This window comes from Chiloscyllium plagiosum, unplaced genomic scaffold, assembly GCF_037043375.1.
Source record: "Chiloscyllium plagiosum isolate Xiang-an unplaced genomic scaffold, Cpla_swu_hap1 HiC_scaffold_4, whole genome shotgun sequence".
Lineage (NCBI taxonomy): Eukaryota > Metazoa > Chordata > Chondrichthyes > Orectolobiformes > Hemiscylliidae > Chiloscyllium > Chiloscyllium plagiosum.
Window position 1 is genome coordinate 85,489,963 of NW_028270142.1, and position 18,738 is coordinate 85,508,700.

The 18,738-nt window shown below is 41.2% G+C and overlaps 1 protein-coding gene across 1 annotated transcript in view; it reads right to left on the reverse strand.

The window, feature by feature from the left end:
* The window catches only part of LOC122549068 (putative Polycomb group protein ASXL3), a 227,608-nt gene that overhangs the window by 18,184 nt on the left and 190,686 nt on the right, over window positions 1–18,738 (reverse strand). The window contains exon 7 of the mRNA XM_043688272.2: window positions 6,774–6,870. Coding sequence (XP_043544207.2) covers window positions 6,774–6,870 — 97 coding nt within the window. The remainder of the gene's footprint in view (window positions 1–6,773; window positions 6,871–18,738) is intronic.

The following is an 18,738-nucleotide window of genomic DNA, read 5'->3' on the forward strand; positions in this document are numbered from 1 at the left end:
TGCTCCGGTTTCCTCCCCCAATCCAAAGATGTGCAGGTTGGGTGAATTGGCCATGCTAGATTGCCCATAGTTTTCAGGGATGTGTAGGTTAGGTGCATTAGTCAGGGCTAAATGTAGAGTAATGAGGAATGAGTCTGGGTGGATTACCCTTCGGAGAATCGATGTGAATTTGTTGGGCCAAAGGGCCTGTTGCCACACTGTAGGGATTCTATGATATGATGATTATATTGTAGGCCACAGCAAATTAGAAGTAGGTGTAACAAGTAGTAGTGAGAGACTGTAATATTTGTACAGTCTGGGAAACCAAATTTGTAGTAGTGTATAAGAGTATGTGTTAGTGGTATGAAAGACAATTTGGCAAAGGTAGTTTGGACAATCTTTATGAAAGTATATGAATAGTAAAAAAAAAAGACTTGCAATTACACTGAACATCAGAGGGATAGTTAGTAAATTTGCAGATGACACCAAAATTGTAGATGTAGAAGACATTGAAGAAGGTTATCTCAGAGTACAATTGGATCTTGATCAGATGGTCCAATGGGCCGAGGAGTGGCAGATGGAGTTTGATTTAGGTAAATGTGAGGTGCTGCATTTTGGAAAGGCAAATCAGAACAGGGGTTATGCACATAATGGTAAAGGTGTTGGAGATTGTTGCTGAACAAAGACACTCTGGCGTGCAGGTTCATAGTTCCTTCAAAATGGAGTTGCAGGTAGACAGGATAGTGATGAAGGTATTTGGTATGCTTTCCTTTATTGGTCAGAGCATTCAGAGTTGGGAGTTCATGCTTTGGTTGTACAGGACATTAGTTAGGCCACCTTTGGAATATTGTGTGCCATTCTGGTTTTGCTCCTATAGGAAGGATGTTGTGAAACTTGAAAGGGTTCAACAAAGATTTATAAGGATGTTGCCAGTTTTAGAGGGTTTGTGCTAGAGGGAGAGGCTGAATAGGCTGATGCTGTTTTTCCTGGAGCTTCGGAGGCTGAAGGGTAACCTTATAGAGGCTTATAAATCATGAAGGCCCTGAATATGGTAAATAGACAAAGTATTTTCCTTTGGGTGAGGGTGTCCAGACTAGAGGGCCTAGGTTTAGGGTGCGAGAAGAAGGATTTAAAAGCAACTTAAGGGGCAACGTTTTCACGTTGTCATGCATTCCAGATCTTATTTAACTGGCAATAGATTAGGAAATGTCAATGTACAAAGGGACCTGGGTGCCTTGAACACCAGTCACTGAAAGCAAGATGCAGTTGCAGCAAGTAGTTTGGAAGCAACTTCTATGTTGGACTTCATTGCAAGAGGATTTGAGTACAGGAGCAAGGAAAACCTACTGAATATGTACATGGCCTTGGTGAGAGTAAACCTGGAGTACTGTGTGCAGTTTTGGTCTCTTTACTGTAGCAGGCTTTTGGATGTTAAAACACAGATAGATTGCTATCTTTGCCAAATAGCAAGCAATGCTGGGTACATTGGTCAAGTAGAATCATAGAATCTCTTCGGTGTGAAAGGAGGGGCCATTCAGCCCATTGAGTCCACACCAACCCTTTAAACAGCATCCCATTCAGACCCAGCCCCTACTGTATCCCTGTGCCCCACACCCCACACTTACTTTGGCTAATCTACTTAGCCTATACATCCCTGACTGCACTACGAAAATTACTTTTTTAAGTATGGCCAATCTACCTAACCTGCAAATCTTTAGACATGGGAGGAAACTGGAACACCGAGAGAAAACCTACAAAGACACAGGAATAACATGCAAATTCCACACTGACAGTCACCAAACACTGGAATTAAACCCAGGTCTCTGGTGCTGTAAGGCAGCAGTGCTAACCACTGAGCCAGCATGCTGCCCAAAACTTAAGCCACAATCCTAGATACAAGACACAGTGCAAACACAACAGCCAGATGCTAATGTCATTAGCATAAAGTAAAAGGCAACAGTTATCCTGGACAGACATATCTATTCCATTTCTCATTTCGGAATGTTCATCTACTGTCACATTTAGTAAAGATTCCATTATTTTTTCAAATGACTGATGTAAGGCTTGCTGGGCTAAAATTCCCTGGACATGTTCTGTTCCTCTTCTTAAATAAAGGAATTACATTAGCTGTCTGTCAGTCCTCTCGCATGATACATTTTATGAACTAATTATAAAAAATATAACTAGTAATTCCGTGGCTATTTCTTCCTTAGATTATTTTAAACAACTTAGAATCCATCTGGACAAACAACTTTATCTTCTCTTAGTTTGTTTAAATTTACGACTATTTTTATTATAGTTGCAATTATCTCATTAGTCATCCCTGCATATGCTTATCTATTTCATTAGTATAAAACAATATGAAATAATTATTTAATATTTCTGCCATACCTCTATTATCTGCAGTTTAACTATTTATCCCTTGGTGATTTTGTTCTTATTACATATCCAAAATATTTTTGTCTTCTATTCCTTGAATTTATAATTTAACTTCATAGTTCATTTTTGCCTTGTATACAGTTTACAAGAATTTTACTAACTGGCATGGTAATTGGTAATTGGTAATCAGATTGATTGAATGGTGAAAACAAAAGTTGCTGATTGAATGTTACAATCTCCTTTGTTGGTTGTGCATCAGTTTGAAGCAGCGATAGGCAGAAATTTCCCCTCCTCGAAGAGTTGAGAGTGAAAAATCAGATTCTCAAAGTGAAAAACTACTTATCGAGTTTGTCATCAAGCCGAGGATGACAAGTTTAGAATCTTGTCTGTGAGAGGTGAGAAACTAATTTCCATGCATTTCCATCTCATTAATACCCATCCACCATTTTAAAATTACACTTCCAATCTTCCATTTGCCACAAAAAAAATCGCTTCAACAACCAGTGCAGCTGGTGACCATAATAACTGTGACCATAATCTTATTTCATTTTTATATGGAGCACAAGATCTCTTCATGGTCAATGGTCCCACTCTTCCTGGACCCGTCTAGCATGCAACTTGCCATTGGCAAAGCAGCAGCCACAGAATATCATTATACTTATTTTCTACCCAATTCCAATACTTCAGACTTCAAGCATATATTCCGGAGCTGACGGACAGTCAGGAATGTGTATGTTTCTGCCAGGTCACTACATAGGATTTTAGCACTAACCTACAACCAACCATCTTCCATATCTAATCATGTTTCTTGGCTGGTCCAGTTGTAGTCTAGGGGTTTGGCCATAGTCAGGTGCTTGGTGGTACCAGAGACTGGAGATCCATGTCCTTGCAGTCTAGAGATTGGGCAACAGTTGTCTGGGGATGGCCTGCCACCTTAGTCAGGGGAGTTTGGATGCCAGTAGTCAGAGGGCTTATCAGGTACAGTCATAAAGTCATACAGTCTTAGAGTCATAGAGTCCAACAGCATGGAGACGGACCCTTCGGCCCAAACTGGTCCATGCCGATCAAAATGTTCGTCCACACTAACCCCATTTCCCTGCACTTGGCCCACATCCTTTTAATCCTTTCCACTTACATATATTTGTCCAAATGCCTTTTAAATGTTATTAATGTACCCACCTTAACCACTTTCACTGGCAGCTCATTCCATATGCGTACCAACCTCTGTATAAAAAAGTTGCCACTCAGGTTTCCTTTTATTCTTTCCCCTCTAACCTTATACAGATGCCCTCTAGTCCTTGATTCCCTAACCCTGGGAAAAAGACTTGAGTACTTTCACCCTATTCCTGCCTCTCATGATTGCAAACATCTCTATAAGGACCACCCCTCAGGCTCCTATGCTCTAAAGAAAAAAGTCCTCACTTGTCCAACCTCTCCCTATTACTCAGACCATTGAGTCCAGGCAACATCCTTGTAAGTTTCTTCTGCACTTTTTCCAGTTTAATAACATCTTTCCTATAACAAGGTGACCAAACTGAACACATTGCTCCAAGTGCAGCCTCACCAGTCCTGTATAACCGCAACATAACTTTCCAATATCTATACTCAGTGCCCTGACTGATGAAGACCAGTGTGCCAAAAGCCTTCTTCAATGCCCTGTCTACCTGTGACTCCACTTTCAGAGAACTGTGAACCTGAACTCCAAGCTCTCTCTGCTCCACAATACTCCTTAAGGCCCTACAATTCATCATGAAACTCTTACCTTTATTTGACTTTCCAAAATGCAAGACCTCACGTTTATCTATATTAAACCCCATTTGCCATTTCTCGGTCCACTTCACCAGGTGATCCAAGATCCTGCTGCAATTTCTGGTAACCTTTCTCACATTCCATGATACCGCCTATTTTAGTGTCATCAGCAAACTTACTAATCATGTTCTCATCCAAATCATTGATATAGATAATGAACAGTAATGGGCCCAGCACCAACTTCTGAGGCACTCCACTCGTCACAGGCCTCCAGTCCGACAAGCACCCTTCCATTATTACCATCTGCTTCCTACCATCAGGCTAATTTTGTATCCAATTTGCCAGCTCACCCTGGATTCCATGTGATCTAACCTTCCAGAGCAGCCTACCATGTGGAACTTTATCAAAGGCCTTATCGAAATCCATGTAGACTATGTCTACCGCCCTGCCCTTGTCAACCTTCCTGGTCAATACCTCCTCTACCGTGATATGCACTGTCCCCAAGATATCACTACTAACTTCTCTTAGTTCACAAGTTTTCATGTCTTTCTCCACGGTAAACACAGAGAAGGAATATTCATTGAGAACCTCACCCATCTCCTGCTTAAAGTACCTCTTTGGATTCACCCTAATCTTCTCAGCCAAGGCTATTTCGTGACCCCTTTTCGCCCTCCTGATGTCCTTCTTCAGTAAACTCCTGTATTCTCTGCATACTTCCAGGGATTTCCTTGATCCCCGCTGCCAGTACCTTAGCCACGTCTCCTTTTTACTGGCCAAAGCCTCAATATTTCCTGTCATCCAGGGTTCCCTATTCCTGCTAACCTTGCCCTTCACCCTCTCAGGAACATATAGACCTTGACCTCTAGCTATATCACTTCTAAAGGCCTCCCACTTGATGGAGGTCCCTTTGCCTGCAAACAAATTATTCCAATCAAACCCTGCAAGCTCCAGTCTAATTCCATCAAAATTCGCCTTGCCCCAATTTAGAATTTTAACCTGTGAACCAGTTTTGCCCTTCTCCATAACTAGTTTAAAATTATGGGATCTTATTCAGATGGGCCAATGGGCTGAGGAGTGGCAAACGGAGTTTAATTTAGATAAATGCGAGATGTTGCATTTTGGGAAAGCAAACGTAGCAGGACTTATACACTTAATGGTAAGGTTCCGGGGAGTGTTGCTGATCAAAGAGACCTTGGAGTGCAGGTCCATAGCTCCTTGAAAGTAGAGTTACAGATAGATAGGATAGTGAAGAAGGCATTTGGTATGCTTTCCTTTATTGGTCAGAGTATTGAGTACAGGAGTTGGGAGGTCATGTTGCGGCTGTACAGAACATCGGTTAGGCCACTGTTGGAATATTGCGTGCAATTCTAGTCTCCTTCCTATCGAAAAGATGTTGTTTAACTTGAAAGGATTCAGAAAAGATTTACAAAGATGTTGCCAGGGTTGGAGGATTTGAACTATAGGGAGAGGTTGAGCAGACTGAGGCTGTTTTCTCTGGAGCACCAGAGGCTGAAGGGTGACCTTATAGAGATTTAAGTTCAAGGAGTTCAAGGCAAGCATGGAGTTGGGTGTGACCCTTCTTCAAATCTTTGTTCGAGGATTACATTTAAGTAATATTGAATCATGCTATTTCCTTCCTAAATCATTGAAATGATATATTTTTCCATTGAAAATAGTTATATCAGTGGTCTTTCAATTCAGATAAATTGGGCTATCATTGTGTCAGGCACAATGACCAGTGTCAGTTCTACTTGCATCCATGAAGTGAATTGCTGTTTATAAATATTGTAAGTATGTGCTGTATTTAAACCATGATACAATGGAATTGGGGTCACATTTATCAGACTCAGTTATGCATAAATTCAAGAGTAAAATTCAATATTTAAATATTTTGTATCTCTTGCAGTAAAATATATTTTTAGTTTAAAATATAAAATCACAAGACGAAAATGTCAGCATATGTGCTAAATAAGAGGTCAAAATCAAAATTTGTCTAGGTTTAACCTCTAAATCTAAATGTCTGCTAAGTTTTATTGCCTGGTTTAGAAATTAATGATTTTTGAATATATTTAAATTATGACAAAGCTATGTCTTTGGGATTCATATTTTCACAGGATTTATATACAACTGACATTCAATCTGAAAGAAAATAGGAATTTATAAATGTTGACACAATTTCCACATATAGCTATTATTCAAACCTCATCTGATTTAATGTTCACAATATCGCATGATATGTTTGTGAAAAGACTCCAATAAATTGTCTCGTGGACGATAATGCAGATTTTACATTGACATTGACACTAACTTTTACTGATCAGTAAAACAGCCTGAAATTCAATGACAATTGCACACTGTGCATATTACTTGGGAGGGCTGCTAACGTGAGTTTTGTTTGTGAGGCCAGTAAGCAGGAGCTCATTTGAACTCAACGTGCTTACTAGTTGCCATTCTGCTGGGTAGAGGGTGTCGAAAGCTACACTAACAATGCGGAGAATGCACCTGAAAATTTTTACTATTCATGGGAGAGAAGGTTGAGGAAATACTACAGAAGAAACATGGCCACAGGCTAGACAAAATTGAATACTCCTACTTTGATGAAAGCATCAAATTCAAAGTTCTGCTTGTACATCACAGATTTAGATGAATTGATGAATTAATTGTACCTTCTGCTAATCGTTCCTTCCAACCTTGTGCTGCGTAAGCAAAGAATTCATTATTCAGGGCTGAAGCACTGAGGCGAGAAACCCCATCACACCCAACCTGAAAACAAGATAATCTCAGCATCAGAGATAGAATGAAATAAATATTACATACTAAAAATGTTCCTTCATAAATTGGGAACAAATGTCTCTACTTCTTTATTGAATTGAGTTCATGTTATGTGCAGCTAGCAGCTGTGATTGTATTAAACTGTTTCACACATTGATTGTGGTTGATGAGTTTAGCTCAGGTACAAATCGATATTGAACTTGGCTTGCAAACTGAAATCTTTCCAGCAGCATAGAGGAGACGCTCATCTCTATAAATCAGTGACACTGGACTTCTATTGGCATATGTCTGTATGGAGGGCATAAATTGCAATTTCCTGATCTCTACCATGCTGACACCAAGGGCAGTATTTAATGAAGGTGACAGTGGCCTGGATAACTTCTGAAAGCCTTGCATCACTTCTTCCTGGAAAGGTTTTCAGAGCTGTGCCTGTCAGATGCTTAGTTAGAAAGTGATGACATTTCTCTGGGAGGTGGAGGTACTGCCCCACCAAAGAGTTGCTGGCCATTTAGAGACTAGCAACTGTGGCAATGGGGAAGCAGTTGCTGCTGCTAGCACTATACGCACTCTAGGTCTATGATTACCAATGGATTCAGATGCAGGTGAGTGATGCTAAGTAGAAGCCCAGGATGGGTATTGTAAAGGGTTATAAGGGCCAACAACAAGGCAGGGAGTAACTTTCAGCAAGTCCACCCCACTTTCTAAGTCTCCTAATGAGGCACATTTTAGTATGACCCTATCCCCCGGCACTAACCGTCACATTAAGTAGGCACTAATTGTCCACTTGCTGTTAACAGGCTTTATTAACTGGTGAGAAGGATGGTCGCGTGTAAGCTAAGATAGTGGCATAAAGGCAGCAGGGTCCTCACAAGCAAACATACCATTGGTGGAGGGCATCAAATTCTGCCCTAAGTATGTCATTCTAATTTAAGATGTTTATGTGTGGAATTACCTATGATAGGCAGTTTAATTCATTCGGGGCGGACAATTTGTGCATCATTACATAATATTGAGGTCTACAGCATTTTAACATGGGCATTGAAATGAAAGTCTCAAATTTGGGAGCTACCAAGATGTTATATAAAACAACATCTGTCAGGCATCTAGCAGGTTGATGTTATCCTGCATCTTTGACACAGCTGGTAGAATTTTTATCAAAATGTGGAGAGCATCATGACCCTCAAGGAGAGCAGTCCAGAACAAATGTAAAGCAGTCATTATCAGTTTACTTTTCCTTTCTTTTCTTCTCTTCTTTCATATCCAGAAATGCTCTTAGACACAACTGAATACTTTCTTTTCCTCACCATCACCAAATCACCTGTATTTTTTTCATCTATTCATCATCTCCAGCAATCACTGCCTGTTTAATATCTTATACAAAACACTAAACATGTGGAAACAGTGCAGAAAAATGCTGGCTGAACGGTTAAGAAAGGAGAAACAATTAATAATTAGTAAGTATTTATGACACTAATCTTTGCTCACCTCCAAGCAGTTCAAGGACTTTCAAATCTTATAATAAATGCCCATGAAACAGATCTCAATATGTACAACATATAAGATATATAATATATACAGCGCAATATTCCAGAGAAATTGTTTATTCATTCAGCTCTGCAAGCGGTCAAATGTAAAATAAATCATCTAACATGGCTCAGTATTATGTATACATGTATACTTCAATCATAGGTAGCATGCTGACAGACCCCAGATGAATTTCCCATTTCATTACAGTTCTGAATGGAATACACCAAACTATTAAGCCTTCAAATGAGGAGAGGTGAAGTAGCTCACTTTCTTTTCTCATCTCTCCCGGGTTGATTGCAACATGATTATTTGAAAAATGGTCCCATTCTTTGTGGATGCATTCCTTTCAGAACCATTAATTTGTTTTAAAAAGAGCCAATTTAAGAAGGCTTCCTTGAATTAACAAAGAAGAGAATTTATCAGTAGCTACATGCAAGATAAAATACTAATGCACCATATATGAACACAAAAGGAAAGGTAAGGAAAGGTATACAGATCATACTCTGAATTGTTTGGGAAGAGTGGATAGTTGAATATTGTGACCATTTTCAAGGAGGGTTCCAGTAATATTTATGTTGCTAGTTAAAGAGTTAGATTAGATTAGATTCCCTACAACATGGAAACATGCCCTTTGACCCAACTAGTCCACACCAACCCTCCGAAGAGTAACCCATCCAGACCTATCCCCGCTAACTTATGCACCTAACTTTATGGACAATTTAGCATGACCAATTCACCTAACCTGCACATCTTTGGATGGTGGGATGAAACTGGAGCACCCAGAGGAAACCCATGCAGACACGGGGAGAATGTGACAGACAGTCACCGAGGCTGGAATCGAACCTGGGTCCCTGGTGCTGAGACAGCAGTGCTAACCACTGAGCCACTGTGCCACATTAGTTTTGCAATTCTTAGTTTTGCAGATTGCATGGTATTCTATAGTTTGGATTCATTTTGACTGTGACTGAATTCCAGCATTCAGGGTGAGAAAAATTCTTTTTGTTGTGCTATTTTCTTTTGTCTGCCAGCTAGCTCGGTGAGAGAGTGTCCTTACCTAACTAGGTTATAATTCTTTGACTGTGACCTTCACAGCATGCTAATTCTCAAAAGCTGCCTGGTTTACCTGAGAATGTTCAGTCCAGCTAGCACAGTCCAGCTGAGTTGAAACTGGCTTGTGTGTGTTCTTCAAAGAGAGAACACAAAATGTGCCTACAGTTTGGGACGTAATCTGCAGGAGCTAGTTTCTTGTTGAGCAGGAAGTCATCAGCCTCTGGGATCAGTTTTGTTTTGCCTCATCCTTCCTTTGAAGGGCTGTTGTTTGAAATTTCCTTCTCGTCCATAGATATGACTTCTCTGTAGGCGTTGCCTTAACTTACATTCACAGCCATTTTGGCTATATCAGCCTTCTTTTAAAAACACACATTTTAGAATTATAGGTTAAAGATGTCCTCAGTAATTTGAGGTTCTGATCTGTGGCCATGACATTATTGATTCACCATGAACAGTTGGAAATTCTCTTACTGACTCACTGCAGGAGACGACTAAGAGTGAGGCCTATGAAATATCGGTTCTTGTAGGTAAATTCCCTCATTTCAAATGTCTGGACAGATTTAGAAAAGTGAAATGGAAGGGTATAATTTGTGTGAAAGAGCTAAGAAAACAGAAGCAGATAATGATGACACAGGTGGTAGAGAAACCTGTTGTCTTGAATTCTATCTTGCATCCTGCCTCAGCTATCTTCCACCCTTGGAAGCTCCTTGGATGCTGCCTGAACTGCTGTGCTCTTCCAGCACCACTAATCCAGAATCTGGTTTCCAGCATCTGCAGTCATTGTTTTTACCATTTTATCTTCCACCCTTGATCAAAAGAAAAGCAAAGTCAAACATCAGTCAGTTTAAGGAGGAGAAAGTGAGGACTACGGATGCAGGAGATCAGAGTTGAAGAGTGTAGTGTTGGAAAAGCACAGCCGGTCAGGCGGCATCCAAGGAGAAGGAGAATTGATGTTTCGAACTTATGCCCTGATGAAGAGATTGTGCTCAAAATGTCAATTCACCTGCTCCTTGGATGCTGCCTGACCAGTTGTGCGTTTCCAGTACCACACTCTTCAACACCAGTCAGTTTAACCCCAGTAATAGGAATACTTTTAAAAATCAGAATCTGGGCTAAAATTTAACAATCATAGGCTAAGTATGGATTAATTCAGGAAAGTCTACATTGATTTATTAAAGACAAATACTGTTTAATTAACTTGACCTTTTCTTGATGGGGTAATAGAGAGTTAATAGCAATAAAATGTTTAAATTATCAATCTGCTCAGATATCTCTGGAGCGGATGGGACTTGAACCCAAACTGGATTAGGATCTGAAGGCAAAACACAATGCACCACAATGGGGCAAGGACAGAGAGTGGAATCAAGTAACTTACGCTTGCAGATAGCAATAATGGTCATGTGGGCTAATTTGTCTCTTTTTGTACAGTAACAATTTTATAGTTCTATTTCATATTATCTGCTTTAAAGTAAGGATGTTTTGTTGCATTAGAAATTGGTACAGATATGAAGCTAAGTATTTTAGACAGTTGCTTGGGAATAGGAGCCTACAAGACTGCTGTTGAGGATGGTTTTACAATAATGCAGTTCACAATGTAAATGTGTGGCAGTTTTAAATCAGCATGTCCACACAGCAGCCTAAGAGCAAGTGCAGCCTTTCTTACTGTTTATTATCATCGAGTTCATGGATTTCAGATTGTGTTGCATTATTTATTTGAGCTTTGACATGTTGGTTATCAGTTATGGAATATCTAGAAAGAGGATTTCACTGATCTCAAAAGGACTGAAATGCAGGAATGAGCATGGATGGTGGTATTGTATCTCAGTTATCAGAGTATTTTGCCAGTCCCGCTGGCTTGTATCCTGTGGCTGAAAATATCCTAGGCTGCTCATACAGTTATGGATACATTCAGTTCACAACAGTTCTGCTTCAGACTTCTGATTCCAGAAAGTGAGTCACTTCAACCTCATGAGGCTTAAACTTATTCATAAGAATTGGTTGGCTTTTAGTTTTGCACTGTAGATTAAAATTGGGAAAAGATACTGCTTTAATCCATGGAAATTGTGGAAGAAGACCTTTTTTTATTCACTTGTGAGATTTGGCTGTCACTGATGACCAGCACATATTGCCCGTCCCTAGTTGCCCTTCAGAAGGGCATATATGCTGCCTTCTTGAACCACTGCATCCATGTTTTATGAAGACCCACAATGTGCTAGGAATGAAATTCTAGAATTCTGACACAGCGACAATGAAAGAACGGCAATATATTTCCAAGTCAGGATGCGGAGTGGCTTGGAGGGGAACTTGCAAATAGAGGTGGTCCCATGTATCTGCTGCCCTGTCCTTCTAGATGGAGGAGATCATGGTTTAGAAGATGCTATCTAAGGATCTTTGGTGAATTCCTGCAGTGCATCTTACAGTGCCAATGAAGTGGACTGCTTTGTCCTGGAGAGTCAGGAGGCTGGAAGAAAACAGCAAGCCAGTCAGAACATGAGGTGTAGATGTCAACGTTTTGGGTGTAACCCTTCTTCAGGACTGATGATGGGTGTGGGGGGAGCTGCAAATAAAGGGGGAGGTGGGGGCAGGGTGGTGAAGTGGGGATAGGTGATGACAGGTAGAGGATACAACCTGGTTGGTCAATGTCAGTGTCAGGCTTCTTGAGTGTTGTTGGAGCTACATCCAACAGGCAATTGGAGAGTATTCCATCACACTCCTGACTTATTCCTTGTAGCTGGTGGACAGGCTTTGGGGAGTTAGGAAGTGAGTTACTTGCGGCAGTATTTAAAATGAATTGCTGGAACTCATTGTGAGTTGCAACTACAATGTCGCCTCATTAAAGGAGTGGAAAAGATGTAGATGCAATGGTTCTATGGTGTATATGAGTGTCAGGGCAGTTTCAGGGCTACATCGACAGGGCTACAGGAACCATCTGAACCATATAGCAGAAACATCTAGTCTGCCAAGAGAAAGCATTTTAATTTCTGCCTCATCCTTCTGAGTGGAGAGCAACATAAAACCTCACTCATCATTTCCCTTAAAACTGCGCTCTCTCCAACTTGTCTTTTCAAAGTAAAAAGGAGAAAAGACTCAACAAGTGAATGAAAGACCGCATTGGTGCGCAAAAAAGCTTATCACATCAGCAAAAAAAGAACTGAATAAAAGCAGAAGGAATTGAAAGAAGCTAACTCAACTCTTGTGGTCTGCATTTCTTTCTGTCTTTTTAAACTCTTAATATCTTCGCCTTGTCTCTTTCTGAGTCTGTACGTATGTGTGTGGGAATTTTTGAAAGCAGCAGAGTTTACATTATAGAATTATTAGTTAATGATCCATATTTCTCTTCCTGAAGTTGATTCAAAACAGTTTTATTACAATAAAACAAAATAGTTTTTTTTGATAATGAAAAACTAATGTAGTGCATATGCTGTCACCTGAATTAAATGGCTAAGGTTAATTAACCATTTGGTGGTTTAATCAAAATTTTACATTGTGGTAAATCTGAAAATAGTAAGGCTTGATTTCTGGTTCACTACCATTTGTGTCAACTGTTTCCACTGAAGTATCATGTTAGTTTTAAGAAAATATTCAACATACATTGTTACAAAGGTGACCATGTAGCAAAAACTATAGTTATATAGGTTTTAATTATTAACATTTGGTTATATTAAAGTGTCATGTGCAGAATGTTGTGAAGGTTTAGAAAGTGATTTAGGTACCAAGAAGTCATGCTTTGTAGCCTGCATTGAAATGTAGGGGATAGCACATTGTTGAAAGCCCGGGCAAAATATAGATGTTGAAGTAGTGGGCTAATTTCATAGTAATTTAAGGTGAGCACACCCCTAACAATAAATATTTGGTGCTAGATTAGAGTGGTGCTGGAAAAGCACAGCAGGTCAGGCAGCATCCGAGGAGCAGGAAAATCAACGTTTCAGGCAAAAGCTCTTCATCAGGGTGTCAATATTTAGTGCATCCTGTAATGCTCAATATCTCTCCTTAATTGTTTCCTTCTCTCAATCCTGGGAGGATTTCATGGTGAAAGCCTTTTACTTCATTATATCAGTTGCAGTACAAAGAAAACACCACAGCAATTCCTCAAAGGCTTTTGAACATCTAAATGATAACAAGGAAAAAAAAACAAAGCAAAACAATTGTGAATGACCTGGAGATCTTCCTCCTGGCTCTTTGCTTTGGTCCACAGCTCAGCATGCTGCAAAGCTGGCTGTCAAGTCTATACAGTATTTGGGTAGGGAATCAAAGCAGCACTAAATGAAAATCAGTTCCAATGATAGGTCACAGACTTGAAGTGTTAACTGTTTCCCAGATATGTTGCCAGTCCTGCTAAGTATTTCCAGAGTATTCTGTTTACATTATGGAAAATTATGTCCATTCATTACAACTGTCATCATTTACATGCATCAATCCACAAACTCATGGATGTTTCCTACACACATTGAATCTGACATCATAAATTTTAATCAGGTGAAAATGAAAATTTAATGGGTAGAGGTCTAATTTTCTGATTCGTTAGGTGTACTGCTACATCCAAAAATAACATGGTGAATGCAAAAATGTGTCTAACATGTCCGAAAAACCATTTCATGAAATTGTTGAAATTTACTAGATAATACCCAATTGTATAATTTAATTATAGATAATTAGACTGGTGTGTTAAATGAGAAAGTAACTTTAGGACACCGCAGTGAGAGGTAAATACTTATTATGCCAGATAGTTGTATACTTTTTTAAAAAGCTCTGCAGACACATTTTCAAAACAGGTCAGGTCTAGTCTGCTCTAGAGTTGGTGATTCATCCTGACCAGACCTGTACTGTACCTGGAAGGAAGATCTCTAAGAGCTTTGTGCTACTCAGAGATACAATTGCCTAAAAGCAGGAAAGGGATGATGGGCACCAGCCTCCACAGCCTGGGCCAAAAGATGGAATTTGACAGAACATTACACACTACAGGATGGATCTGTTATCATAAATGGGCTTTGAGGAAGGATTTGCAATTGGATCCAGTTGCTTTACACAAACATCATTAGGGCAATCTAAATCATTGATTGGGAATCTGAAAGTTTCTCATTCAAGTCTGGAGTCAGGCAGTGCTCACCTCGCTCCCTACCTTATTTGTGTCCTACGTACAGCCTTTTTCTGAATACATCAGGAAGGATGTGAGCCTGAGAGAGGTGACACTCTTCGGCAGAGAGGCCATCAGCTTAAGGCTTCCCTGCGTAAGGAGGATATCGTTATCTCCTGTTACAGGCCTTGGGAGCAAAGGTAGGAATGAGGCCATGTTCTTCAGGAACTCGGCCAACTCCTTGTCTCTTTCTCCATCAGCATGCAGGTACCAGTATATAGCTTGGCATTACTAAAAACCACAGTGAAGCAGAAACTGGACACGTGGGGGCACCACTTCTTCTGGATGATGGATATAAAACTAGTCATGAGGTATGATCCGGTCTTGGTATTGCTCTACGTCGGTAGGTCTGGCCCATTCCCCAAGCCTGCATTGCAGCAGTCACCCAAGCCATCTTCTACTTTACCTGGGTGATGTTTCAGCAGGGAAACCTTATACAAAACCCTCAATTGGAGGGAAGAACATATCCAATGTTATTCTGATCCTGATGGCCTCCTTTGTCTGTGGTTGCATCAAGTTGTCCAGAGACCTGGTCCCCAAACATCAAGTGTCACTCTGTATTGCAGCTTTACCTGTCCCCAGTGTTGTGAAGGATAGGTCTGGCACCATTGCTATGGAATAATCTTAACACTTGGACCTTATCATGTCATGTATCCCTGATGGAAATATTTGTACAGAAAAATACCTTTGACCACAAGTCCAAGAGGCAGGGGTCAGCATGCAATGACTTTGAGGTTCTGCAGGAAAAGGAAATGTTTGATCCTGATGTGTGGTTCCCTGAGCAGGCTCTCTGACCACTTTACACTGTCTTTGAGATAGCTGCAGAGGTAAAGGGGCTGTCACACATCTCCTTCTGGAGCATGCCTTTGTAAAGGTTTGGCGAGAAATGCAGTTGTTTATATTGAGGTTTATGTCGAGCAGTTCTGTGATGCAGGCCTCTGTGCCTGGACGACCATCAACTCAGTGAAAGATACTCTTTTGTCTGCCCGAAACATTTTGGCCTTCCAGAGCAAATATTTGACCTTGAATAAGTGTTGCAGACTGACACATACTGAGGGATGCTCTCAAGCTTTGAAACAGCCACTGCAAGGCACAGTGGGGAAAAGCCACTGTCTAAGGTACTTCCATCATAATATATTGAAGGATTTTAAATTATAGAATTCTTTGGCCTGTATGCTTCTATCGGCATGTCTATTTGAATTATTTTGCAAAGTACTTGTTAATATCTTATGAACATTTTTGCAAAACCATAAGTAATTGCCAGTAGTTTTTGAAGTAAATGAGCTCCAGGAAAATCAAAGTACCTCCATGGTGGGTATTAACTTCCAACCATGGGTATCACTTCCTTTGCTTTGTATCCACTTTGCTGAAGAATACTGTTCTTTCTGAAGTGCTTATCATTACATTACAAAAGGGTAATGCGTGTTGCAGACAGGGAGGAGAAAATGCAGAAGATCAGTTAATCCTTTCAGAACTTGTGATCCTTGCCAGGTTGCCCAGCATAGCGTTTTCTGGGCAAATGCTTGAATAAAATCAATAACTCAATCCAAGACTCAAAGTGGCTACTTTAAAATCACAACAATTTGCTCAGCAAGGCCTTTATAATATCAGTCAGTGACACTGGATTGAATGTTGACATCAAAGGAAGGAAGTGCATTTTCATTTCATCACCCATTAGAAAGACATTAGCATTCAAAACAAGCAGTCAGTAAGCCAGCTTGAAGATCTATACCTGTCTGAGAGATTAAAAGCAACATGTTTCAGGCAGGCAAAAGAGTATCTTTCACTGAGTAGACAGTCATCCAGGCACACAGGCCTGCATCACAGAACTGCTCGACATTAACCTCAATACAAACAACTGCATCTTTCGCCAAATCTTTGCAAAGGTGTGCTCCAGAAGGAGATGTGTGACAGTCGCTTTACTGCTGCAGCCATCTCAAGGACAGTGCATAGCATTCAAAGAGTCTACTCAGGGTGCAGTAATCAGAGATGATGTGGCATCATGATTGCATTTTCCTGTCTGTGCAGTTTATTTTCCAAGCCACTTTGGCTTTCTTCAACCTTTCAGATGGTCATTTCCACATTATACCAATTTACTGCATGAAAATAACCTCATCTTATCTCTGTGTTTTTTCCCTAATTGACCAATAAAGATAACAAAAACTAAGCTAATGTAAGAAAAGGAAGGTAAAATGAAAAATAAAACAAAATGGGGAAAGTTAAAAAAAAGTAAAATAAGAAAAAATGTCCAAAATAAATTCAAGGAGGTGTCTGTTAGAACAAAAGGTGGCACAGAATGGCTGCTTTTGCATACAATATACTATCAAAGAGGGGTATCAAAGAAAAAACAGATGAACGATGCCAAGGGCCCACAGAGTTTCATGCAGAGGTAGGGGTTGTGAGGATGGGGGATTCGGTCAGTTGAAACTGCAGTTCTGAAATTCCCCATTGGATTTTGTTGATCAGGAAGTGAAGTGGCTGCACGTGGGGCTTCTGCTCCTTTAAGGGAGAATGTATACCCTTCCTGCCAGAAAGGTGATGCTTCTTGACTCTCAGCAGCTTCAACCGGAGCAGTGGCTATGTTTGGACCGAAGCAGGCCTGGACCAGCCGCAACGCAGGAAGCTCCAGTATGAAGCTAAGGCAGGTTGGGTTTGTTAGAGCCACTCAGGCAGAGAACAGACACAGGAGGTCATGACTCCAAATCCTGGCAGCCTGGTCTGAGGTCTCCACCTAGGTGGAGAGGGATGCCCAGCAGTGTCAGGAACATAAACGAGCTTCTCTGCTCTGCCAGAATAAGTACCACATTCATCTCTCTGCTATCTCAAACTCACTCTATTGCTGTTACTGCTTCCAGTGTCCACCAAGACCTACGCTCTGCCATTCTTGCTTCTGCATGTACTAATTCCCTCACTCGCTCTGTCTTCCATCAACACCAACCCTGCGTGGGCCTCAATGCAGCCTACTTGCTCATCTAGGAGGCCTGACAAGCCTTTCCACCACCTGAACCAGTACTAAACTGCTGTGCCACGCAACATCCTTTCAATCATTCCCTCCCTTGCTCTCATGCCAGGAGAAAACCGCCCACAGTAGGCAGGGAGGGATTGAATGGATGGAGGGCTGGCTGACAGAAGACTTCTCTCACTCTACTGACCAGGAGAAAATCCTGGCCCTTGCAGGAGAAGACTGGGACCGTTCCTGCAGGAATACTGAGATATCCATGTTCCAGCAACCAAGTAAATACCATTCTTCATTCCATTGCAAGTCTCACATTAACACTGATGTCAGTGTCATTCATTGCACACTATCGCAAATTCATTGCACACCATTGGCAGCAATGTCTTCTCTCTCGTGCCATGCAAGTATCAGAGGAACTTCCATGACCTCTACAAGAAACAGCTGGCTGTAGCCAGAAGCCACTGCTTTGATCTCTGAGGAAGTGAGTACTGAGGCCTCAGGGGAGGCATGGGCAAGGCTGCCTCTTGATATTGATAATTCAATGGAAATGTTAGGTTCAGAAAGTCTGAGAGTAAAATCTGTGAGCACATCACTGTGACAGCTCTACAATAGACGGAGGAAGGAATACAGCAGACGCTCAGAAGACTGCGGAGACTAGACATCTGCTCAGTCCAAGACAGGCCAGGCCCCTGTGGTATCAGTAATCAGGAAATTCATACACATTCATAGAGAGGAACAGGAGCAGCAACTCATATGTAGGAATGCAATGCCCACAGAAGCCAGAGGCTGCACGGACAGGTTGGCAGCTGCCATGGAGAGCCAGGTCCAGCACACTCAGGGTCTGCTGGATACATGCACACCTGCTCCCCAACATCCCCATCACTGGTCCTCAGGATTGAAGGCATGGCAACAGGGGCACAGGGCACTTAGCATATACAGCTGGAGCCTCTTCCTCACAAGGATACAGAGAGGTGCCAGGCAGAGAAGGAACCACACACAGGCCATTCCGAAGTCTCATCTTGGGACACTGCAGAAGTGGCTGGGCCCTCTACCTCCATCCTGCTTCCTCTGTTCCAACCTTTGGGAGTTAAGTCAAGAAGGCCACCTCAGCATATCACAGCTATCCAGAAACAAAGATCCTCAGGGTCACCCAACCACATTTCCAGAGCCAAGAAGTGTGGTGCTGGAAAAG